This window comes from Phasianus colchicus, chromosome 8, assembly GCF_987193195.1.
Source record: "Phasianus colchicus chromosome 8, bPhaCol1.hap1.1, whole genome shotgun sequence".
Taxonomy (NCBI): domain Eukaryota; kingdom Metazoa; phylum Chordata; class Aves; order Galliformes; family Phasianidae; genus Phasianus; species Phasianus colchicus.
In genome coordinates this window covers 23,625,464-23,649,625 of record NC_143443.1, presented here as the reverse complement: position 1 = coordinate 23,649,625, position 24,162 = coordinate 23,625,464, and the positions used below count along the sequence as shown (strand labels likewise).

Below are 24,162 nucleotides of genomic sequence, written 5' to 3'. Positions count from 1 at the left end.
CTCTCTGCCCCCGCCTCCCCGCCGTGCTGTGAGCGCGCCGCCTCGCGGTGGAGGAGTGGCAGCGCTTCAAGGGAAGAGGGGCCGCGGGGGAACTGCGAGGGATGTGAAGGGGTGCTGGGCTGTGAGGGAGCCCGACAGAGCCGCAGGGCCGTACGGGGCGCCCTGTAGTCGCGTACAAACGCGAAGCCGACAAGCGGGCAAGGACTGCCCTCGAACCCGTCCCCGTTGGTAAAATGAGGAAGAGTGGAGCCAAGCTGAAGCCCCGCCCCCGGCACGCCGCGCTTCCTGGCGGGAGGACACACGCCGACGTCACGCCGCTTCCGCCCGCGCCGTGTTTACGTTTGCGCCGCACTACACTTCCCGGCATGCCCCGCTCCCCGCCCCTGGCCCAGGACTGCACTTGACTGCACTTCCCAGCGCGCACCGCGGCCGCAGGAATACATCACCCAGCTGGCTTCGCGCCGCCCTTTCGCGCATGCGCCGCCGCCGGCTGGGCTGTTGCTCCCTGACGGGTGACTGCGGCGGGTCCTCGCCATGGAGTCCTACGACGTGATAGCGAACCAGCCCGTCGTGATAGACAACGTGAGTGTGGGCGGTCGCGCGTCCCGGTGCCGGGAAGGGCGGGGGGCCCCGCCGGTCGCGATCCCTTTGTCATCGGGGGCGGCCGCGCCCCGCCCGCCGCCCCCCCCACCCGACTTGGCCGCCGCCTCAGGCCCTCGCCCAGCACCGTGCGCTGCTTCCTCGGGCGGGGCGGGGCCAGCACAGCTAAGCAGCCTGCGATTGGTGCTGACGGTCGCCTGTCACCCCCAGAGGGTCGCTGCCCCTCACTGATGGGGAGCGGCCCCCGCCGCCGCCGGGGCGTGTGCGGGCTGTGAGGGGCGGCGCGCCCCCATTGGCTGGGGCGGCTGTCAGTCAACGGGATGCCCGGCCGCTACCTGCCGGAGCGGGGCCCCTCCCGGCACGCCCTTGCGAGGAACACCTGCGCCCATTGGCTGGAAGAGCCGTCCGTCAGCAGCGGCTGCATCCCGGCTCTGCGGCCCCGCTTTGTGCCCGGGGGACAATGGGGCTGCTTCCCGGCGTGCAGCGGGCCCCGCTTGGCCTGACTCCCGGCATGCTCCGGGTGTGTTCGGCTCTCCTCGCAATGACCGCGCCGTGCCTCGCGGCCTCACAGGCCGCGGCCCGAGCCGGCAGCGCGCCCGGAGGAGCCGCTCCCAGGGCGTGTTGCGTCAGCTGGTCTGACAGCAGGGTGTGGCGGTGCAGATGGCCGCCACTGCTAACAGCGTGCTGCCTCAGCGCGGGGCAGGCCTGCAGGGTTGAGGTGGATGAGAGCGATTAAATGGGGTCCTGGGGCCCTTCGTGAGCAGCCCTGTGGCAGCCTCTGGGAGGAGGGGTGGCAGAAGAAGTGGGAGGAGGGAAGGGTGGAACATCCCCAGGAGCCTCCTCCACAACAGTGAGCCACAAGCTGCCGCTCCTCCCTTCTGGCTCCATTGCTGCTGATTCACATTTTGCTGTGTAAAAGGGCTGGTGCTTGTGCTTCCTTCATCGCCTTCCTTTCTATGGAATTCTGTGGTGATTGTTCTTTGCTCTGCCCTCGTGAGGCCCCATCTGCAACCAGGTCTGGGGCCTCCAGTACAGGATGTGGAGCTGTTGGAGCGGGTCCAGAGGAGATGCTCAGAGGGATGGAGCACCTCTATTATAAAGAAAGGCTCCAGGGTGACCTCGTTGTGGCCTTTTAGTACTTAAGAGGAGCTTATAAACAGGAGGGAGACCAACTTTTTATGTGGTCTGATAGTGACAGGACAAGGGGGAATGACTAAACTAAAAGAGAGGAGATTTGGGTTAGATGCCAGGAGGAAATTCTTTACTCAAAGGATACTGAGGCACTGGTGCAGGCTGCCCGAAGAAACTGTGGCTGTCCTATCCCTGGAGTTGTTTAGGGACAGGTTGGATGGGGACTGGGGACCCTGATCTGGTGGGTGGCAACTCTGTCTGTCAGAGAGTTTGGAATGAGCTGATAATGTCCCTTTCAACCTAAAACATTGTATGATTCTCTTACATTTGTTGTGAGCTGTATGATTTGCAGATCTTTTCAGGTCAAGTGAGTTATTCTTCCAACCTCTTTATCATTGATCCGATTCTTCTCTACAACTTGAGCTCTCTGAGGCAGCTTTAGTTTTGTTTCTTCCTCTGAAATCACAGCAGAGAGATGGTTGGAAACTTAAAGGAAAAGCTTGGGCTGATTGTTGATAGAAATGAGGGGAGTAATGCTGACCTGCTGTGGTGCTGTTACCAGCTAGCCACTGAAGTTACTTCCAGGCACTGTGAGGATGAGTTTGTTGTGGTAGGGTCACATAATAGCAGTCCATCTCATTTCATCCTGACTTCGTTACTTACCGCAACGATTGCTCCCCCTACCTGCTTCAGGCCTGAAGAAGGGCTCGTGCTGCTGGAGACTGACTGCTTCATTTTTAATTTAACAGCTGGTCTTACAAAAGCTAATTCTGCTTGCCTCCCTGATAAATGAACCTTCCTCTCCCTGTATGAGCTGCAGAATGAAACAGTTATGAGATCTGCTCTTAACGCTTGCAGGCTGAGCCTTGGGGTGACGTTGCATTTTTGTACTTGGGAGTTCAGGCAGGATAGGAATTGGAGCTGCTCAGAAAGGTGCTGCTGCTTCTGCTGCCTCAGCAGGGCTGCATACTGGGGAGCTGCAGGCGGCTTCTTGAGGCTGAGCGCCCTCCTGTCTCGTGTATGTGTGGGTAAGGGAGGATGGGCTGGGGTGAACAAGCCAGGGCCCTCGAGTCCCAGCCTGCCATAACAGAAAATGCTGTTGGGTCTTTGTAGTGCAGATAGCAAACGTCTGTGCTTGGTTTGCCTGCAGGCACTGGGAAGCACAACAGTGCTCAGATCCCCTCCCATCACTTCTCAGAGCAGCCTTCATCTCCAAATCCAGGAAAGAGTTTGGAGCACCTGACATACTCAGTTTCTTTGAACTTCAGTACTTAAATCTTAAAATGCATAACTTACTGGGAAGCTTACCAGGATGTGCAGGGTAATTTTTGGCCTGTTATAAGGAAGTTTTGCTCTCTGCATTAAAACAGGAGCATCATTGTTCTCCTGAAACCATTTCCCAGCAGCAGACTGTGCTGGCTGTAAGATCAAGCATTAGCTAGAATAAAATATTCAATGAGCATGGTATTCTGATAGTGCCTATCTTACTGCATTTGATTCATTATCATTATTTTTATTTTTTTTTAACTCTGAGACTTGACAAAGGATGATATTATTTCCCAGGCATGATGTTGTTTATAAGCTGTGACATGGAAAATCACAGTATTGTTTGTCTTGTTCCTGGCTTTGCTTTTAGGTGACTGGTTGGAAGGGAGTGTCTGCCTGGGTGGCTGGCTTCTTACCATGGCACAGTGCTCTTTGTTCCACCTGCACCTGTTAGTGCAGACGCTGGGAGCTATGACTAGTGCCAGCTTGGGGTTCCCGCACTGCATCCCTCTTACATCTTTCATAACCAGCCATGTCCAGTTTCCAGTGTTCCTGGTACTCCTTTTTGCAGATACATCTCTGCAAACCTGATTCTGGCTGTCTTAAGGCAGAAGCACGCGTGCTCTGGTGGCAGGTTATACCTGCTCTCTGCAAAGCCAGGCACCTCACCTGAACCAGCTGACAAAAAGAGCTTGAGAATAAGGCCCCGGACTGTGTATTGGAGTGGCTGGCTGCCCCACGTTCCTTTCTGCTGAGCCTGTGCTGACTGCTGACTCCTCTCACCATGAAGCAGATGGCTGGGGCTTTCAGCACCCCCACAGCCAGAGCTTAGCTGCACAGCTCCACGCATGTGAGTGATACTGACCCACACAGAAGAGGTGGGAAGGGGGAAGCAGTTGAGGAGATGCATTGCTGTTCATTTTAAAACACATTGAGAATGTCCTCAGAAACAGAGCAGTTCTGCTGCAGAACCCTTGAGAGTGAATGGGCACTTTTTCTGTCACTGGTTTCAGTGCAAGTACACCTGTATTGCTCCCAGTACACTCTTCTTTCAAGAAAAATTGAATAGAAGAGTTTGCTCCTGTGGTACTCTGGGATTAGCAGTGAAATGCCATATCCATGGAAATCTGCTCCTTACCAAAACTTGTGTGTTTCTTGCAAGCTCCTTCTTGCTTCTGGATTGTTGTGCATGAATGGGAAATGGAGTGGGTGAGGCTCAGGCTGGCCCTAGGCTGGCAGTTGGTCTCTGGGATATGCATGGATGCTGCTGGCAGGGACAGGAGCAGTGGTGCTGAATTCTTGGTGCTGAGCGTTAAAGCAGTTAAAGGGAGGCCCTGCAGCTGCTTTAATGCTCTGTGCCTACAGCCTGCCCTGCTTTGTGTGGTGCAGAAGGCTTCTGGGTTTGCTCCTTTCTGACTGCTATGCCTGATCTCAAGTTCTTCTTTGTCCCTTTTAAACAAACCTTGTCCTGTCAGCCGCTTTCCCAGCCTTTCCTCTTGCAGTCTGACTGGCATCTTTGTCTCTTTCAGACTTGAGACCCATTTAGTTTCCCTCCCCGTTTAGTGTCTTTACTGGTCAGGTTTCTGTGACCTGTCACCTTAGTGCCAGCTAGCTTATTCCCTGCTTGAATTTCTCTTCCCTGTTTTCCACTGCAGCTTGTTTCATGCAGCCTACTCCCAGGACATCCTGGGACTTGGTGCCCTATGTGATGCCTTACTGCCTGGAAGGTGCTGGTTACTCCCCTCTAGTGGCTAAGCTGGTCTGCTGACACCTTCCCACCCCTAGCCCTGCTTGGAGAATTTATTCCTAGTAAAGCTTTATTCCTAGTAAAAAGGAGAGGATCTGGCAATGCTATTCTGTTAAAATTTATGAAGATTTCTGAATGAATGATAAACTCATGTATTTGTTTCTCCTACAGGGTTCGGGCGTGATTAAAGCAGGTTTTGCTGGTGATCAAATACCGAAATACTGCTTTCCAAACTAGTAAGTACTCTGCTGGTCTTGATCAGTTCTTAATCCATGTACTCATTCTTAGATATGTAGAGGGAAAGAGTGGTCCAATTTTATAGCAGGAGAAACAAGTTATGCTTTTTCTGCCTGCTGTACAGAAGCGTTAGGGAGAAAAGGTCTCCACTGTTAAACACATAGAGATTTTTCTGGGGAAAAAAAAATTGAAACATAAAATATGTTTTATGTCATCCCCCAACCAAGGCTGTAGGATCCTTTAGTCTTGAGACATGGGGTCAAAAAAGACCAAGTTGGGTCTTGAGGTATGAATCCCTCCTTTTGGCTGTAGGCTGAAGTCTTGATTCTTGCCATTCTTCCTTGAAAGTTTTCTGACAGGTTTATTGGAAGGACTGCTGGATCAGGAGCTATTCAGAGCAATGCAGACTTGTCTGTATAGTGAGGTGGGGTGTGGGACTCTAGATGTCTCAGTTGACCTACATAAGGTCAAGCAAACCTGTGTGTGTCTGTCAGCTCAGACCACTGCTCAATCTGGCCTGGTTTACTCTAGGCAGTGTTGGAATCCTGAATCATCAGGGAAAGTGTGGCCAGACTCAACTGGCTTATGTCCTATTATTTCAGAAATGTCTGCAATCTGCTCCCTTCGCTTCTGATTCTGGGATTAGTTTACAGAGCAAACCTGAGTCTGTCCGCACTTGGTAGTGCCCTCAGACTCTGTTCCTGCTGTTAGAAAGTGCTGATTAGGGCTGAGAGGAGGAAAAGGTAGTAAAATGTTGGGTATATCGGAGTTGTCTCTCTAGAAGCATTTATACTCTTGTCTCTGTTCCAGTGTGGGCAGACCAAAGCACGTTCGTGTTATGGCTGGTGCTTTAGAAGGGGATATTTTCATTGGTCCAAAGGCAGAGGTAAGAAAACCTGTATTACTTCACCTATCCTTGCATCTTGCTGTGCTGCTGTTAGAGGGGCTGTAGCAGTTGCACTTTAAGCATGTTAACAGCTGTGGTTCCTTGGTATCAGGGTTGGTCAGAAGAGCAGAATAGACTGTCACTTCTTTTAAGTGTGTCCAAGTTGAAGTGGGAAACTTCACAAAATTCCTTTGTCAGCCTGCTGATCACAGACCTCTTCTCTTAGTCTCAATCCATTTACCCAGGTCTTTTTGTACTTATCCTTTTTTTCTAGGCTACTGTGAAGTCTGTATGGTTACATCTCCACTTTCTTGACTGGGAACTTTAGAAATGGACCCTAGTTGGTTGCCTTTTATCTCCCTGGTGTGGACAAGAAGGTTGCTATCCACAGTGCTTCTTTCTGTCAGCATGGTCTCATAATTCCAGTGAGCCCACAGAACTACATTCCCTGCTATCACCCTGCTATGTTTTACATCATGGCAGAGCTGGTAGAACAAAGATAACATTTGATAGGTGTCTGTGTGGCTCAAAACATGTTAGGAAGGAAAAGTGCTCTGCAAACCTGTTCCTCCTTTATATAAAAAGGCCTAGTTAAATCTCATGAATACTTCTCTGGAAAAATGCTTGTGGTTATTGTTCGGTCTTTGTAGTATGTGTTAGAGACGTGTTACTTTTTAGTGGGACTGAAAGTAATTGAGTCTGTCAGATTAATTTGTAGTCAAAATGCTTAGAAATGAAATTGTTAGTTTGTGACAGGTATGCTGTATTGTTTCTGTTTGCTCAGGAGCACAGAGGTCTCCTCTCGATCCGATACCCTATGGAACATGGGATAGTGAAGGACTGGAACGATATGGAGCGGATTTGGCAGTACGTGTATTCAAAAGATCAGCTTCAGACATTCTCAGAGGAGGTGAGATACCTCACTGTGTAGAGGCACTGGTGTGTTTCCTTTCTGTGCATAACACCAGTAGCCTTTGAACTTCAAGAGGCAATTTGGGAGTTTTCCTTTGTTTTTCTTTCTAAACTCACCTGTTGTTCAATTATGTTCTTTTCACCTCTTATGAGATACTACACAAGAAATGTCCAAGCAGAATTTCTCCTCACATCTCATGTATTTGGCCTGACTCAAAATCTGACTTGCTGAAAATCAGATTGTTATTCACTCCCTCTCCCTAATGATTGTGCTCTACACCAAGTGCCGCTGACTCTTCTTGTTATGTCTGTACATCAGGCATATCCACTCAGCAGTGACATAATCTGAAGTAAAGAGGAAGAAAAACAGTCATGATTTGGAAGGAGCTGACCAAAAAGTCAGTAAAAGTCTGAAAGCAATAGGTTCTGTCATTGGTGTAGGAATATTTCTGCCTGTGTATAATATGGACTGTATGCTTTCACCCTTTCTTAGGCTGTCTGTATCTGGGGCAAATTGTCTTCCTTTTGGTACAAAAAGTGATCTTGATCATTCTTCCCGGCAAAGGGTCACTCACAGGGTGGACTCCCTAAGATTTCTTTATGGCTAGACCACAGTCCTATTGCTTCTCCAACCTAGTAGAGAGATTATGTGTGGTGTAATACAGCTCACCAGCTGAAATTAGTCCCTTATATGTGTCCTATTGTACTAATGGTTCCTAAAGAGGAAAAATAAGCAGCCATTTTTGAGAGCATACATCTAGCTGCATCCTGGTTATTACAGCATGGTTCTTTTTCTTCACCAGCATCCTGTGCTGTTGACAGAAGCACCCCTAAACCCACGCAAGAACAGAGAACGTGCTGCTGAAGTGTTTTTTGAGACCTTCAATGTTCCAGCACTATTCATCTCCATGCAAGCTGTGCTCAGTCTGTAAGTACCTCTCATCTTTGATGTGCACTTGCAAAATGTTTCTTGAAATCTTTTCTTTTTTCCCCCACAAATAAACAGAAAAAATGAACTGAGAAAGACCATGTTAACATCTGCCTCGTGTCCCTTTGCTAGGTATGCTACTGGGAGGACCACAGGCGTGGTGCTGGACTCTGGGGATGGTGTTACCCACGCGGTCCCCATCTATGAAGGCTTTGCCATGCCTCACTCCATCATGCGGATTGACATTGCAGGCCGCGATGTCTCACGCTTCCTGCGTCTCTATCTCCGGAAGGAAGGCTACGACTTCCACACGACCTCAGAGTTTGAGATTGTCAAGACCATCAAGGAGGTGACATACTGTCTGTTTCTGTGCTTATCCACAAAGATTTCTACCTGTTGGAAGTCATCACTCCCTAAAGTGTAGTGTGAAGTTCCAGCCTACCTAGCTCTGAAACTCGTTCCTTTATCTACCGAAGGGAGACTAGGGCCTGTAAGATGATTAGGGGACTGGAACATCCCTCATATGAGGAGGGATTGAGGGGGCTGGGACTTTTTAGCCTGCAGAATAGAAGTTCAGGGAGGATTTCATTATTGTATATTAATATCTGAAGGGAGAGAGCAAAGAAAACAAAGCCAGACTCATTACAGTGACGTCTGGTGACAGGACAGGTGGCACAAACTGATGCACAGGAGGCTCCATCTGAATGTAAAGGAAAGCTTTTTTTTAATGTAGGTGTGACTGAGCAGCAATTTTATCAGTTCTGATATCCTTCACTATTATTTGCCTACTCTTCAAGCGAAGACTTTAGAAAATCCATGGTAGTTTGGGATCACAAGTGGATTGCTGCTGTTCTTCTTTCTCCATGGAAATAATTCACTCACGGCATTCATATTTATAAAGGCTTTCTTTTTTAATGGCATCCACAGCGTTTAGTGGCCTTGTAGTTATGCAACAATTACCTTGGCTTCTCTTGTGTTCCAGGAGAAGAGGGCAGAGGTGGGACTGTGAACAGTAGCTCAGCTGGTGACTGCCCACCATGGCATCACAATTCTCATGCAGACAGGTTGCGCTCTGATTTCAGCAAGGCTTTGTGTAGCTTAGGGCTACCTATGCATTTGTGCCTTCAACACTCAAATCAGTACTGCTGATGCCTGTCAGTTATTGCCATGCTGTTGGCCTCTATCACAAGCTTTAACTGCTGCAGATAACTCTGGTTGTGCCAGCAGCCAAGGCTTGAGAACATCAATGAGCTGTTCTTGAGCCTGTGACCTAATGGAAAAAAAAAAAAAAAATGTAATGGGAATAGCTTGCTTGTTCTGCATGGCTGTAGCTTGTTGTGGCTGTGCAGAAGGATCAGAGCTCTCTTGCCTGTTGCCCAGATTCTTTGAAGGTGACCAAACAGTGGAACAGGTTGCCCAGAATAGAGGATGTAGATTGTCTCCCTGTGGAATTGCTCCTAATGTGATTGGATGTGGTTTTGGATAACCTGTTCTAGCTGATCCTGCTTCAGTAGGGAGATCTCTTCCAACCTCAACTGTTCTATGATTGTTAGATGCATTTTAAATCCCCAAATGATAACAATTTGGAATAGAAAACTTACCTATGTAAGAAAAATTATGGGCTGCTGGAGTAGTAAAAGTAGTGAAAAGTAAAGGTTTGTTTTTTTTTTCCTGTAACTTAGAATGTGGTGAACAATAGGAATTGAGCTGTTTAGGCTATGCTAGGAAATTTTTGCTGATAGCTATTAGTTATTGTTTCTTCTGAAAGATAACAATGGACTTTGTTCATGCTCCTAATCTCGTGCTAAGTTGCCTAAACCCACCTTTGTATGTAGTTAAGGCCATTAAAGGTGTTTCAGATGCCTGCTTTGCTTTGCACTATGAAAGGTTGAAAGTGCTCACAAGATAGTTATCCTACCAGTGCAGAGGAAGATTACTTCTTAAACAGTGAGAGACAAACACAAAAGCTAGAAAAGTAGTGATCAACTGTAGTGTAAAGAGCAGATAAAGTATTTTTCCTGATGTGAACCCAAAAGGTCTTTTCCTCAACACAAAATAGTACTGAAATTGGTGTCTCTGTAGTGAGAAAAGTATTTATAAGAGGTCTTTGTCTTTACCCTCCTCATCTCACTCTTTCTGGCTCTGCTTCTTCTTCAGCGTGCCTGCTATCTGTCCATAAACCCCCAGAAGGATGAGACTCTGGAGACTGAGAAGGCTCAGTACTACTTGCCAGATGGAAGCACTATTGAGGTTTGTAAAAGATGGGAGATTTAGCAATGTGGAGAGAGAGAGAGGATAATTTTAAAGACCGAAGCGCATCCCAGGTTGCTGAGCTAGGGCACTAGAATTTTTAGGGAAAGAGAATGTTATTAGAAATCTTACTAATTCTGCTAGAATTCTTGGGTAAGAGTAAAGCATGGCCATGGAGTCTGAGAACTGTTTGAGTGCAGATTCTGATCTAGTAAATCTTCATGTGGATCAGGTATGGAGTGTGGGTTGGTATCTGTAAATTATGCTGTAGTTTTGTATGTGGCTTTTTTCCTGCCCAGGTGAATAGAAACTACTGGTTTGAAGAGTGACTTGGGAATATTCTTTAAAAGATTGAGCCTTCTGTAGAATGGTTGAAGGAGAGGAAATACAAGTCTTATCTCCACTACCAGAGATGGATCCATTTACTTCTCAGCCATTGACCTGCTGTATGGAGCTGAGCAAATTTCTTCATCTCTTTCACCTGCAGAATAGAAATGGCACCTTTGCCAGAAGCTGTAGGTTAATATGGTGGTCATTTGGGAGCTAACGATGTAGCATGAATGTCCAAAAAACTTTGTTTCTCTGAAGTTTTATCTCAGAGAAAAAGACACAATCTGGAGGCTGTAGACAGTGAACTGTACCACACTGATGTCTTCTCCCCTTTATGCTGACTTCTCTACTTGCAGATCGGCTCTGCCCGCTTTCGTGCCCCAGAGCTCTTGTTCCGGCCAGACCTGATAGGGGAAGAATGTGAAGGACTCCATGAGGTGCTCGTTTTTGCCATTCAAAAATCAGACATGGATCTGAGGCGAACACTTTTCTCCAACATTGTGCTGTCTGGAGGCTCCACGCTTTTCAAAGGTTCCTATCTCTTGTTTTTTAGTGGGCTGTAACTTGCATCTTTTTCTCATCTCATGTGAAACAGGGGAGATAACACCCAACTTGTCCAACTCTGTTCTCAGGGTACTTACTGTGAGAAGCAGGAGACTGATCCCCACTCCCTAATTTTCTGAGCCCTAGTCATAACAGCATACATCTGGTCCCTATGGACATAGATATCCTCTGCCAGAGCCCATCAGCCCTTAACCACAGGCTGACATCTCCAGATAGGTCCTAGTTTTCCTATTCAAACCCTGCTTCACTGTACAGGTCCACAGTGTTAGTAGATGGAACTCGGGATTTTGCTGAAGGGTTCGAACTGGTTTTTTTTTTTGTCTTGTGCAGGTTTTGGTGATAGGCTCTTGAGTGAAGTGAAGAAACTAGCTCCAAAGGACGTCAAAATAAGGGTAGGAGCATTCTCTTGGGTGTTTATCACATACTGTGTGTTATGTGACCTTTGCCCTCTTAAAAAAAAAAAAAAGCCATGCTAAGAGTGTAGCTGCCACGTGGTTCAAACCAGTAACAGCCTTATTGTGATGAACAGTTGTTTGGTTTCATGTGGAGAATGTAGCTCCTCGGACAGCATGATTTCTGTCCAGGGTCTGGTCCACAGTGGTAATTTTGTGGGGGACCTGCTGGATGTCTTTTTAGTGGGAGAGATAATACCTGTGTTAGCTGTTGGGAATTTAGGGCAGCATGCCAGGAGGAGCAGACTGTAGTTTGAAGTGGTCCTGACTGACTCTCTTCTTCTCCTAGATATCAGCTCCTCAGGAGAGATTGTATTCTACGTGGATTGGGTAAGTACTGCATGGTGGTAGATATTCCTGTGGGATGAGGGCTGGAGAATTGCAGCCTGTTGACACTTGCACTGTTGTTCCTGCTACTATGGGTGTCAGGAGGGCATTACTCCTCAATCATGTGCTACCCAGTCTGGTTACTGAGCCTCCATTCATGCTGTCAGACCCTTAGCTCTTTGCATCCTTAACACTCCTGCGAGACTGTTTATTTTCTTCGTTTTAACGAGTCCTAACATCCACGTTAACGTAGAACAAGCTCATTGGCAACACATTTCATAGGGCAGAGGCAGTAGGTACATTTCCCCTCTTGTGTACATCTTTGTTGCTCATCAGGAGAACTAAACTCAGCTCCAGAACCCTAGGAAGTGAGACCAGTGAGATCTCATGTGAAAAAAGCTTGCTGGTTTACAGCAGTGTTAGCATGTTGTTTGTGAGAGCGTGGCTCGTGATAAGCTCTGTAAACCTCAGCACATTTGAGGCTAACAGGAGGGAAGGTGACTGTCCAGGAAGCATTTCTTTTGTAGGCAACCAGGAGCCTTGGCACCTTTCTTAAGTGTGGAAGAGCAGAAACAGCAGAGATGTAGTGACGGTGTCCCCAATGTTCTCCTTTAATCTATAATGTCTGTCTCTCCCCAGTGGCTCTATTCTGGCCTCGCTGGATACTTTTAAGAAAATGTGGGTTTCAAAAAAGGAATATGAAGAAGATGGAGCTCGTGCCATCCACCGAAAAACCTTTTAGCCCTGGGACCTATCCTCAGTCTCCTCTGAAGATTCACTTCAGTTCTAAACTCGCTTTTCTGAGTCCGAGTGTCTGAGAGCTGCCTGTATGTGTGTGTGTGCGCCAGCATGCCCCGATGTCACTGAGCAAAGACAACAGCAGCAGGAGGGTTGTATTAGTACTAATGACTTATTTTTTTTTATTTTTGTTGTTTTTTTTTTTAATGGAAAGGATAAAATATCAGTCTGCTTTCTTCAGAATGGCCCCTTCCTTTTTCATTTCAGTTCCTTAGTTTCTGTGTTACGATCACATTTGCCACTGTAAAACAAGCAAGGAAAAACAAAGGGAACAGCTTAGAATCTGCCTAGCAAGTCAGAAAGGAGCTAACCACTGCAAACTGCTCACATAGGCTTTAGTCAGCCTGACTGCAATGCCTGGATTGTCTGGAATACATAGCTGAAGCCCCATAACTACTTTCTTCCTCAGCAGTGTCTCCAACATCAGTAGACTTTTGAAGTTGTTTTTAATGTCTTTTTTTTTTTTTTCTTAAATTAAGAGAAAGCACATTCTTAACAGTTAAGCCCATTTGCCCCCACTATTTTTGGTGTGTGTGTGTGAGTGTGTAACTTCTCAGACTGATGTGTGGGTCTGTGCCACAGCTGGAGAAGATGGTGATAGGACTTAGTTTGTATTGCATGGAGTAGAACAAAGCAATCTCTAATCAGCTTTCATTATGCTAGACGGTTATTCTCCTGTTCCTTCTTTTAAATACCTTTTCTCCTCTGGAAGCAAGCACCCCAGAGTGGGAGTGAAGGCACTTGAGTGTCCTCCCTCAACCTGCCAAGATTTACAGCTTTCATGTTATTTCTCTGCAGGAGCTGGGACTGCTTCCCTCCTCCTCTGCCATGTCAGGGCAACGGAATCATGTATTTTCAACCAGGCATAACTCTTGTGTACTTCATCCATTTGGGGGGCAAAATAATAGTTGGAAAGGTGCATTGTAATGTAAGAATTGTTTTATTTATTGAAATCTCTGAGGATATCTCAAATACTGACCATAGCACCTGGGACTTGTTCTTTGGGTCTTCTTTAAACACCTGTTATCCAGCTGTCCATTGTTTTATGTTAACACTGTTTACAGCGCACATGCTTAGCATAATAACCAGTCAGCCCTGCTATAGCACTCAATAACTGTTTTTTAGGAAGTTATGCTGTTCTCTGTGAATACACTACATGAGAGGACAATAAATTGTATTAGTATGTGTGCACTGATGTGAGCAGCAGGGTTGTGAGCAGCAAGCTGTTGCAGTGGCTGTGTTCTGCTGTCCCATTGAGCTGCTTATACCCTTCTGCTCATCTACTGGCTGCTCTTCTGTAGCTGCTGCTTCTACAGAGATTGGAAGGCCTCCAGAGCAGCTTGTGTTGGGTTGCGGCACTGTTAGTCATGAGTGTTTTTATGCATTACTTGGTGCTCACTTGCTTCACCACTGATTTTCTGCAGTACCTGGCATTAGCAGTGGGCCTGGAGTTGTTTGGTGGCAGTTCCTCTGTGTTCCCCTCCTTTCTCTTCATTTCCACACATCACCCTGCAGTCACTCTCCAGAGCCAAGACAGGGAAAGAGCTGGAAGGCTGCAGCAGCCCTGCTACAGAAGCCTGGTAGAAGCTGGTGCACTGCCCCAGCAGACATGAATGTAAGCAGGTAGTGTGCTGCTCCAGCTGGAAGCACGTTCTCAGGGCTCACTGCTGGGCTCAGAGAAGTTGGAGGGAGGTAGGCAGATTTGGTGGTCTGTTCCCAGCTGAGGACACACTGCTCGCTCTCCTACTCCTGTCAGAACAGATTGTATTTAAGTAAGAACAAGTCAGGTAGAGAAGAGCTGTCACTGCTCAGCCTTGTTCCAACAGAAGATCGTGGCAGTCTTGCTGATTAGCTGCAGCATGCAGAGAGAAAAAAAATCCTCTCTATTCACCTATCACATGCCTCAGGCAGTGCCAGTGATCTCTTCTTCCCCTTCCCCAGCTCCTCTGCTGGCCTTGCAGAAGCAGCAGTGCTCCATTCTGTAAACTGCAGTGACCGGACAGAAAGGTGCCGTCTCCAATCTAGCATTCATTTGATCTGCCTGACTGTTCCCTCGCACACTGTCCAAACCATGTTGCCTGGTGGTGCCCAGCATACTTAAATAAAGTCATTCATATACAAACCTCAAGCCTTCTGGCCTCATCTTCCCCCCTTTGCATTTTTAAGGAGGTAACAGTGTGTACTTCTCTTGCCTGTACAGAACTTGCTGGCTAATTTCCACATGAAAATGCACATTCTTGAGTGTCTACCAGCTGCAAATGGGTCAAGCAGTACCCCAAAACAACTCCATGGCTCCTGCTCCCTTTCCACCCCAGCAAGGGACACTGCACCTGGGGCCTTGTGTGGTTAGGTGAGCCCACACCAGGCCAGAGGGGGTGGCTGCCAATTCAAATGAGACCACAGCAATACAGAAAAAAAATCATGTTTAATTTATGAAATGAATCATTCACAAAGTTTGTTAAAATCTACACAAATAACTTATGATTGAACCAGTAAGACCAACAGGAGCCTCACAAGAGAAATGTCTTGGTCCAAGACAGGAGGCAGCCATGTCCTGAGGCAAGATAGCAGATCTGTGGGCTGCATCTGCAGAGGGAACCTGGCGCAAAAGGCCTGGGAGGTGACAGAATGGATAACAGCAGAAATGTGAGTGAATCTCCACCTCCTGCAGGAAGCACAGGGCAGAGCGCTTACCCATCCTTCTTCAGCACATCACTTCTGCCTGCCCACAGCAACCCCAAGACTGAAGAGACACTCCCTCATTTTGAGATCTTTGGGTAACCATCTCCCCTATCTGCTCCCAGACAGAGCAAGAGTCCAAACATCCCACTCTCCTTGGCTCCATCACTCAGCAATCAGGAAAATTCATCGCCATGGCTTTTTGAAGCACTGAAAATGTCTCTCCCCCCCAGAAGTAAAATCTCAACCCTGTGACTGCCCCATGTTATGTCAAACAGGCTTCTCAATGGAATAGAAGGCACAAAAGCATGACCTGCTGTCTCCAGGCTGTGCTCTCCACCTGCAAAAAGGGAAGGCACTGGGCTGCTTCACACAAGCAGCAATGTCAGCCTTGGGAGGGAAGCATTTTGTCTGCTGTGTTACAGGCTCCTTTCCCTGATCTGAACCCACCAGCTAACATGGGAAGCACTGCTGTAACAGTGCTGACTGCAAGGGGCTAGGGAAGCAACAAGATGCCATAAGACATCCAGGTTCTGAGCCCAGCACCACCCAGTGCAAGGCCACATAGGAGGGAGCCTGTATATTCCTTGCAAGGTATTGTCCCAGAAACAAGCCTAAGAGCAGATTTGGTCCAAGAACCATGGCATTGAATGTGAGAGAGGTCTTACCAGCTACTGAGAAAAGCCTTCAGGGTCTTCCCATCTCACCTCTTCTCCTGAAGTTAATCCTCCTTTGTCACCTGGTCCCTGAAGAACCTTTCCCTCCATTCCCAAAAACTACAGGGCTCTAGAGGAAAGGTTTCCAGTTGCTCCCCCCTTTCTGCTCTGCCTGAGGGGCTATGGGTCAGAGGTATGCCCAGGGTAGAATATCACACCAGGGATGCAAACCTCTCTAGCACATGCTGCAACCCTGCCCTAGAATTCTGCTTTCTAGGACCAGCAAGTCCGGAACGCTCTCGCTGCTGTAGCCAAGTGACCTATCCGCAGCCCAGTACACGCTCAATACTCCTCTGCTTTCCCTGTGGCCACCTCCTGGGATGAGTAAACATCAGCATCACAGCACATCACAGTTAAATTGTAAACATGGGGGCTTTCCCAGCCAGCAATCCCTTCATTTTGCCAGCAGTCCCACACCAGCCTGGAACCAGAAGCACCCCCAGGGGCACAAAGACCCCTAGATCATTTTGATTTCTGGTGCTCGGCCTTGGCGCTGAGCCTTCACCATCTGCAGACGCTTCCCATGCAAGCTGAACTGAGACCAACTGAAGAGCTGCAGCAATGCACATGTGATGGGAACAAAGACAAGGAGGTAAAAGCAGCCCTGGCGGAGAGTTGGCTCCAAGACTCTATCAGATTCCAGCTTTGGCTGGGCACTCACCATGTTGCTCAAGGGGTTACGCTGGAAGATGTCATAGCCTAGGGTAGAAGAAGAGTCTGTTGAGATGGAACACTGGAAACACTCCTCTCTCCCAGTGACTGGGCTTGGAGATACAGAGACCAGTCACAGCTTCATAAGTGAGAGAGCTCTGCACCCACCCAAAACACTGGAGGGCATTGAGCTCACAGGTCTGCCCTCTCCTACTATAATGCTTTCTGAAGGGCACTTACCTGTGTACACGGAGAGCAGCCAGGTGCCTATCAGGGGGGCGAAGGTCTGTCCTGGCTTGGTGACCAGAGCAACCATCCCAAAAAGCAGCGCTGAAGCTGCCTGCTTTCTGCTGTTCAGTACAAGATCCTCATCCACCAAGTCAGTCACCACCAGGTTGAGCAACTTACAGGTCCCTTCTGTGAACACCCGGTTGCTGCAGAACAACAGGCAAAGTACTGAATAGAGGCACCAAGAAGTTACAGGAGTAAGTGGGAGATCAGAGAAAGTGGAGAAAGAGAGATTAGAAAGGTTCCCTAACTCTTAAAATAACACTTTCAGAAATCCTGGTTACTGGAGAGGAATGCTTCTAGCAGTAACAGCCTTGTGTGCCTTCCAGCGATGCCTTGGACCTGCCCCACAGAGAAGCCTGGGGACTAGATACTGGGCTGGGGTTAAGAGGCAGCTGCAGCTCATCCTAAGGGCAATCACTCAACACAGGCTGCAGAAGAAAACAGGAACTCAGCTCAGCAGCTAGCATGGGCTGCTACCAGGCAGCCACCAGCCTGCTAAGTCTTCGTCCTCTCACACAGCAGAGTCCGAACACCACTGCCTCCCTCACTGCTGCCTGCACAGCCAGCAGATTCAGCATTGACTACTCCTAAGCTGGGAGCTGTTAGAGGGAGACACCAGAGCTGGAAGCCACAGTGACCCTGGCTACTCTTCCCTCTGCCAGAAAGCAGGGGAAGCAAGCGCTGTGTGCATACCTTGCTATGAAGATGCAGAGCAGATACACCTGATCAGGTCCTGCCAGGAGCATGACAACACTGAGAGCCAGCTTCAGGAAGAAAAGTCCTCGGACTACAGCATAAACCCCCCAGCGGCGGCAGAGGGACAGGAAGTAGAGGTTGTTGAGATGGGGAGCAATGTAGGAAACACCTGAATAGAGACAGCAGCACAAATAGCTTGAGAGAGTTTTAGTATCCGCTATCCCCCCAGGACCAATACCAAGAGAGGACAAAGCTTGCCAACATGGGAGGACAGGTGATGCAGCTTACTCCCCCCCATCCCACACATGCACGCACACACACACACAGAAAGCAGGGGTGCTGGTAGTAGATATATTCAGTGGTTTTGTGGCACAGCACATACACTTCCTACAGAGGGAGGCCTTTTTCACTGAACTCAAGCAAGAGGGAAGACTTGCCCAGTGTCATACAAGGGCTGGAATTCTGTCATGGAACAGCAATGAGACTGGACAGTGTGACCAGAACTGGCTCACACAGAAACCTTCCAGGGTGACAATAGCCCTATAGGATGTCTGCCACAGACCTGAGGCAGCCTGGACACATTCCATATGCCACAGAGAGGCACTAAATTAGGAGCTGTGTTCCCTGCTGCATCTTTGAGCTGTATCTGCAGACATGTTGTACTATAAACAATATCTATGTGGAGTCACAGAGTCTAGGATCCAGCACATCATGCTCTCCATCACTAGAAAAAGGCTCCACGTTAGTTTTATTGTGCCCAGGAAAGACTCAAAAGTCCTAAGGAAGCTTATGAGGTTTACACGTGTGAATCTTACAGTCCAAAAGACCTGTTTGTGAGCACACCTCTCCTCAGCTAAATTTTACAAAGAGAGAATCCAGACTCAGGCCAGGCCCTCACTCAGCTGTTCCCTCCAGTCCCTTCTGAGACTCACCAAGGAGGAAGGATCCAGTTGATACAGAAATCTGGTCTGACAGCAGGTGCTCCAGGAACAGGGGGAAGAAGTTGCTGTTAAAGTGGCAGTGAAAAACCTGTGAAAGCAGTGCACAAACTGATAAGCCGCAACAGTAGTAAGACTGAACAAAAAAATCTAACAGCCCCCTAGACTCTCATCTTAAGAGACGAGCCTTATGCCCAAGTATTATGCAGGTTGGGCCCCAAGTACTTCAGCAAAGCAAGAGCTTTGCTATGGAGGTTACAGCATGGTAGGCTTCGAGACCACAGGGCTGCCTGGGGTCAATACCACATCCCAGCTGCTGAAGCATTCCTCACTAGCAAGCTCAGAGAGCACACATGCAGTACACAGCACTGCTGGGACAGGGAACAGCAAGGAGGCAACAACAGTGGCCACCGGGATCTGCAGGATGAGGCAGTGGCATGGCAGGTGGGAGCAGCAGCCAGGAGGGCAACAAGACTCAAACGCAAAGATGCAAAACAGCATTAAGAGCTTGCCTCAGGGGAACTGATTACCCCTGGGGAGATGGAGCTCTGATTTCAGCACATTAAGTTCAGGAAAGCTGGGCAGGCTGACTGCATTTGGTAGTAATCGATGAAGAGAATGAAAAACAGAAGTTGCAAAAGCCAGAGGGGAGGTAGATCCAGCTGGATATAGCGAGAACATTGACATGAGGCCTCAGGAAAGCCAAGCCAGCCAACTGTAGTCCTGAACTCTTCCCAACACAAGCCAGGCCTGGTGTTTCTGCATCCAGATGAGCTGTGCTGAGCTCAACCAGTCCCCTGATAACTAAGCCTGCACTGCAGAGGAGGGAGCACCACACCGACATTCTGTTCAGGAACTGTCCTCAGGTCACAAGTAGAGATAGTGGCTACGAGGTAGCTGATGGATTACAGCATGCAAGAGCAGGAGGCTCTGAAAGCAAGCAGACATCAGAAACTCCCCATCCTTCCCAGGAAGCTAGCATGCATTTGAATCACCCAACTGGACCATAACCAGTCTTCATCCTCTGAATCCCAGCACATCACTGCTGCACCTACCTGGATTAGGTTCATGCAGACAAACCAGAGGAAGTTGCGATGCCGAGAGAGCTGCTGGAGATACTCTGCCAGGGTGATCCTCTTCTCCTGGGGAACAGAGGGTTTCTCAATGTATAGCCTACAGGGAGAAGAGAAACATGAAAGGAAGTTAAAAAACAGAACAGCCCACAGCAGTGAATCCTTTACAACAAGCATAGAAAAGTCTCTGTGGAGATGCAGAGCTGTCCCTTCTCAGCTCCCATTCAAACCTTCCCTCTCCTTGGACCAAAACAGCAGAGTCCACAACAATGCGAGGACAACATACTAGAGATCTCCCAAATAACATTAGATCCTACAATTTCTGTTGATAAAAGCATTTGTGCATCAGCCACTACACTCCTACTCCAGATCCCTGCAGTTAGCTCACCTGGCAGATCTCATCAGGATCTGCTGTGTTAGTAGAACACAGTGCTAGTAGTTTGTAACAAGAGACAAGTGAGGCAGCCCAAAGAAAAGCAAAGGCACTGAACTGCGTCATGATGCAGCTGGTTTCAACAGTATAACCCACCCACTGCCAGGCAGGCAAAGTGAGCAAGAAGGTAAGAGATATCTGCTTGTCCAACTCCACAGGAAATGGGCATGAAAGTGGTCTCATGCTCAAGCAGGAATACTTTAATGGTAAGCTGCTTCTGACATACTGCCACTCACAGGCCTCAATGGATGCTCTAGATATCAACTCATTTCATGTTCCAAACACTGCATAGACCACACAGCAGGTAGGGCTCTGCCTCCAGTTTGTGCCAGTGGTGTCACAAGATAGTTTTGTCCTGTTTTCAGAGGGCCTTAGAAGCCATATAATGACCTCAGCCAGAGGTGATTCTGAAAACTGTAGAACAGACAAGAACCACAGATAATTAGCAATGGTCTGCCTTGCCCTGGATCTTCCCACAGTTTGCTGCAGTACATAACTCTAAAGACGTAAGTTAAGCCTTCATCACCTGCTGGAGAATTGATGACACGTACTCTTTTAAGGTTGATTCCTGGTCCCATTTTGCCTTCCCATCAGTCTCAAATCGCAGGCGGAGCAGCTGTGTGGACAAGGTAAAACCAACGATGGAGAAGGCAGCCAGCACAATGCAGAATATGCGAAAGGAAAAAAAGTCTTCCTTGTTCCATACTGCATATGACATGAAGACAGAGAGTGAGCCTATGGCACTGAAGAAGGAGCAGTAGAAGTTGAGGCTAGTCCTGTCTTTTGCTGAAACAGCCAAGTCTGCAAGCAAGGCGTTGTGATGGAGGTCAACCATGGTGAGAAAGCTGTCATACGTGCAAAGGCAGAGAAGGAACTGCAAACCAGGATGAGCCCAGGCAACCCAGAAAGCCAGAAAAGAGATGGCAAAGAGAGGGCCATTGTGGCTTAGTGCCCTGAGTCTCTTCAGAACTACTTCTGGGGAGGAAATCTCTGCTCCTGGCCTGTAACAGAAGACAAAAAAGCTTTAGACTCTTGAACAAAACCAAGCACAATCATGCATCCTTTCTCTCTAAGAAAGTTGTTTATGAAGCTCAGACATCAATACAGCTTTTGCTCATGTAACAAGTACCCACATCAGATAACTTCTCAGCTAATATGTTAGTACACAAAAAATATGGGTGTAAGAAGGCCAGAAGCATGAAGGAAATATCTTTTTTTTTTTTCCCCCCCTCCTCTAGAGTATGGAGCTCCCTGATAATTCAGGTAGTGCTGCATTATTTCAGCCAACACTTAAACCACTGTCACTAGATGCAGGAAGCCACACCATGATTTTCATTAAAAACTTGAAGCAAGCACATGAGAAATGCTAATGGCCAACAGTGGTAAATAATCCAAAGAACTTGAGAACAACTTTGAGGCATCCCAGGTGGAAATAATTATCCTTTCCCACCACGTTTTTTTTTTTTATTATTTAGAACATAACTTACTGCTGTGTACTAAGGAACACCCTGTCACTCAGCCAGCCAAACAGAGGGTCATTGAGGCTGTTCCAGATCAGAAACACCGTCTAGGAAAGGAAAAGAACAGTGAAACAAACCACAGGACAGCTCCTGGAGAGATGCACTTCTGTTACTGAATTAAGCAGTGCTGAGTTTGCACAGTGAATAGATCACAGGAACCTCTCATGCATCTTCTCTGCACCAACACCGCTGTTTAATACCCATCTGTGGCAACAGCCACTAACGCACCAAACCCACTGGTCTTCCACACCAGTAAAACACTCCAATGTTCCCATCAGAAGGAAGTCCCCAGGTTTTCTATCCCAGCTTGTTTTCTGTTTACATAAGCGGGAAAAACTGCAAAGCCCAAATTAGCACTCAGAGGACTCCCTTGTTTCCTTTCCAAAGAAGAACGCAACTATTACAGCAAACACCCTGCACACAGCAAGAACCAGTCTCAGCTTCAGACTTTCTTATTTACAAGAGTAGGAATCCATGCAAAAGACTAACCTCTCCTATCCAAAAGGACAGTTTATCAATCTTGTAAACAGAGACAAAGGTGTCCACGTAGTAAAGGAGAAATACATTGTGCAAAATGGAAACAAACAGCGAACAGGACCCATAGATCACTGCAGTGGGCAGATGGAAGAGACAAGCCAACAGCCGCAACCCCATGTTGATGGGGTCAGCATCAAGCTCCATGGATCACCTCCATTTCAGATGGGATGTCTTCTCACAACACCTGTTACATCTTTTTGGGGGCCAATCCATTTTTGCTCCTGTAAAAGAGAAAAAAAGAAATAAGCAATACAGATTCAATTTATTAAATGAACTTAGTTGAATGAAATTAATTGATAAATTTTTGCCAGCAGAGATCAGAATTAGTATTGCTTTGAGGAGTTGTTCAAAAGTGGATTGGATGGGATTTATGAGGCTGGAAGCTATCTGCTGCACTAAAGCTGTCCCATTAAGCTGAGGCCAGGCTTAGGGGTGCAGCTGTCTCTTTGTGAGCACGCTGTCCCTGCCCTGTCCTTTATACTTTAATGTCCTTTGTCAGCTGATTAGTTCCTTCCATCTCTTTATAGGCAAGGTCACAGGAGCAATCAAGCTACGTGGCCGCAAACAAAGCAGCCTTCAGAAAACAGACCTAGTGACTGACATTTTTAGGTACCTTGTAAATTTTCAGCCAAATAAAAGTGACAACAGCTCTGATGTAATCGCACACATGCATGCTGCTATCCCCAGGCAGTCACAGCTGACTGCACCTGGACTCACTCAGACAGGAGGTATTTATGGCAAGTAGTATTGCTGCTTTGTGGTACGAAGAGACACGATCAGAATTTGATGGCACACAGCAGAAATGGTGCCATCATACAACAAGGGCTACCCAAAGTCAAGGAGCAGCTGTCCAGCAAATCTTGGGACACCCTGAATGTTGAAGCTGAAATAGAGATACTTCAGCTAGACAGCAATATATATAGAAACAAAGCAAGTAGCCATATCCTGGAAGAAGCCACTGTATGTTCACAAAGGGCTGAGGCACGAGGGGAAGGGAGGGAAGGACTGCTCAGCCAGCACCAGCCACAGCTCATGGCCAGGAAGCCCATCCCCACAGCAGGACATATTCCCATGACAGAGGTCCATGCTCTTCAGACTGAGCCCCCCCTCACATTCCAGCTGCGACAGACCTAAGGCAGAACACAGGACACCTCTTTGGATGGATGCATTTAGTATCTGGTGAGAAGTTTAGGGCTCTTAAATCAGTGTCAGTTAGCTTCCCAGCCTGGGCCATCCCAAAAAGCTCCGTTCACATGACAGGTGACAACAGGGTCGCTACCTCAATGCTGCCAGAAGCAAGATAAAGGAGCTGATGACCCTTGCAACTGCCAATGCAGCCCTGCAGAGCCATGCACCCTGTTCAGACACGTCAGAGAACCACTTCACAACACAGTGTGTCTGGAACAGGAAATGACGCACCAAGTCACCCCCCTGGGCTTGCAACATCAGCCACAGCAAGCCCATGCAGAAACAGCAGATCAAGGGAAGAACAGCTGGGTACAAAAACTGATGAAACTCCAGTTCCATTCAGTATTTCCCAGAAGCTATGAGTCTGACCACTTCTAGGCAAGATTAGAAAAACAAAAGATGTCTGTCTGCTCTGCTCAGCCCAAGGAATTCCTCATAATTAGCCCAGCAGGAACAGGCACAGCATTTGTTCCAATCAATGACATCACTAGATTGAAACGGCGCATCGACCCCGCCAGAGTGATAGACCTCAATTAGATCCAACTGCAGAGCTCTCATGGGACTAAGGCACCACACCACATCCCTCCACACCAAAACCCACAGCCAGATAAAAGGATGACGCTGCTCCAAAGGGACTTCAGCCAGACAGTGAACAGTTATAGGTGTAATTAAAGGCAGACATGCTGACAAGCCTCAAAAGGAAGTTGCATTCCATATGGTCATGAATTGAAAAGGAATCAAGAATTTGTGATGAATAAAGATAAAGGTTAAAAAGAACAGAGCTAGGGCAGCTGACCCACCCATAAGCCCTGTGCTTCTCACCACAAACTTTCTGCAGAGGACTGGCTCAAGGGCACATCACGCCAGCAAGTACTGGGTACCTGCAAGAACAGGGTTGAGCACAAGGCAGATAACATCATTTTGGACTGTGTGAAACCTCAGTGCGTCCAGATCTCTAGCACTGTATGCATATCTAACCCAGCTATAAGGCTACTGCAGAGAGGAGAGCAAA

The 24,162-nt window shown here is 47.8% G+C and overlaps 2 protein-coding genes across 7 annotated transcripts in view; one reads left to right on the top strand and one right to left on the bottom strand.

Annotated features, from left to right (window-relative positions):
* Positions 1–422: 422 nt before the first annotated feature.
* Positions 423–14,550, top strand: ACTR1A (actin related protein 1A). Its single transcript, XM_031597583.2, has 11 exons — positions 423–582; positions 4,916–4,980; positions 5,792–5,867; positions 6,652–6,777; positions 7,583–7,707; positions 7,840–8,056; positions 9,865–9,957; positions 10,644–10,818; positions 11,182–11,243; positions 11,593–11,633; positions 12,270–14,550. Exons 1-11 carry the CDS (start codon positions 535–537, stop codon positions 12,370–12,372), a joined length of 1,131 nt encoding a protein of 376 aa, XP_031453443.1. The 5' UTR covers positions 423–534; the 3' UTR covers positions 12,373–14,550.
* The window catches only part of SLC68A1 (solute carrier family 68 member 1), a 13,416-nt gene continuing 3,561 nt past the window's right edge, over positions 14,308–24,162 (bottom strand). For 3 of the 6 annotated variants that reach the window (XM_031597576.2, XM_031597575.2, XM_090145420.1), the window contains 8 exons: positions 21,915–22,183; positions 21,393–21,472; positions 20,457–20,906; positions 19,455–19,572; positions 18,394–18,490; positions 17,459–17,630; positions 16,715–16,908; positions 14,308–16,522 (listed from right to left, as the gene is read on the bottom strand). In XM_031597576.2, the coding sequence (XP_031453436.1) occupies positions 16,281–16,522; positions 16,715–16,908; positions 17,459–17,630; positions 18,394–18,490; positions 19,455–19,572; positions 20,457–20,906; positions 21,393–21,472; positions 21,915–22,106 (1,545 nt within the window). In that variant the 5' untranslated portion in view covers positions 22,107–22,183 and the 3' untranslated portion in view covers positions 14,308–16,280. The remainder of the gene's footprint in view (positions 16,523–16,714; positions 16,909–17,458; positions 17,631–18,393; positions 18,491–19,454; positions 19,573–20,456; positions 20,907–21,392; positions 21,473–21,914; positions 22,184–24,162) is intronic. The other 3 variants (XM_031597579.2, XM_090145421.1, XM_031597578.2) reach the window with 2 other exon arrangements.

Bases quoted from the DNA above. Each gene is read 5' to 3' on its own strand.
- ACTR1A (XM_031597583.2), top strand. From the start codon at position 535: ATGGAGTCCTACGACGTGATAGCGAACCAGCCCGTCGTGATAGACAAC. The intron at 6,778-7,582 runs GTGAGATACCTC...TTTCTTCACCAG, and splicing joins TTCAGACATTCTCAGAGGAG to CATCCTGTGCTGTTGACAGA. The intron at 10,819-11,181 runs GTTCCTATCTCT...TGTCTTGTGCAG, and splicing joins AGGCTCCACGCTTTTCAAAG to GTTTTGGTGATAGGCTCTTG.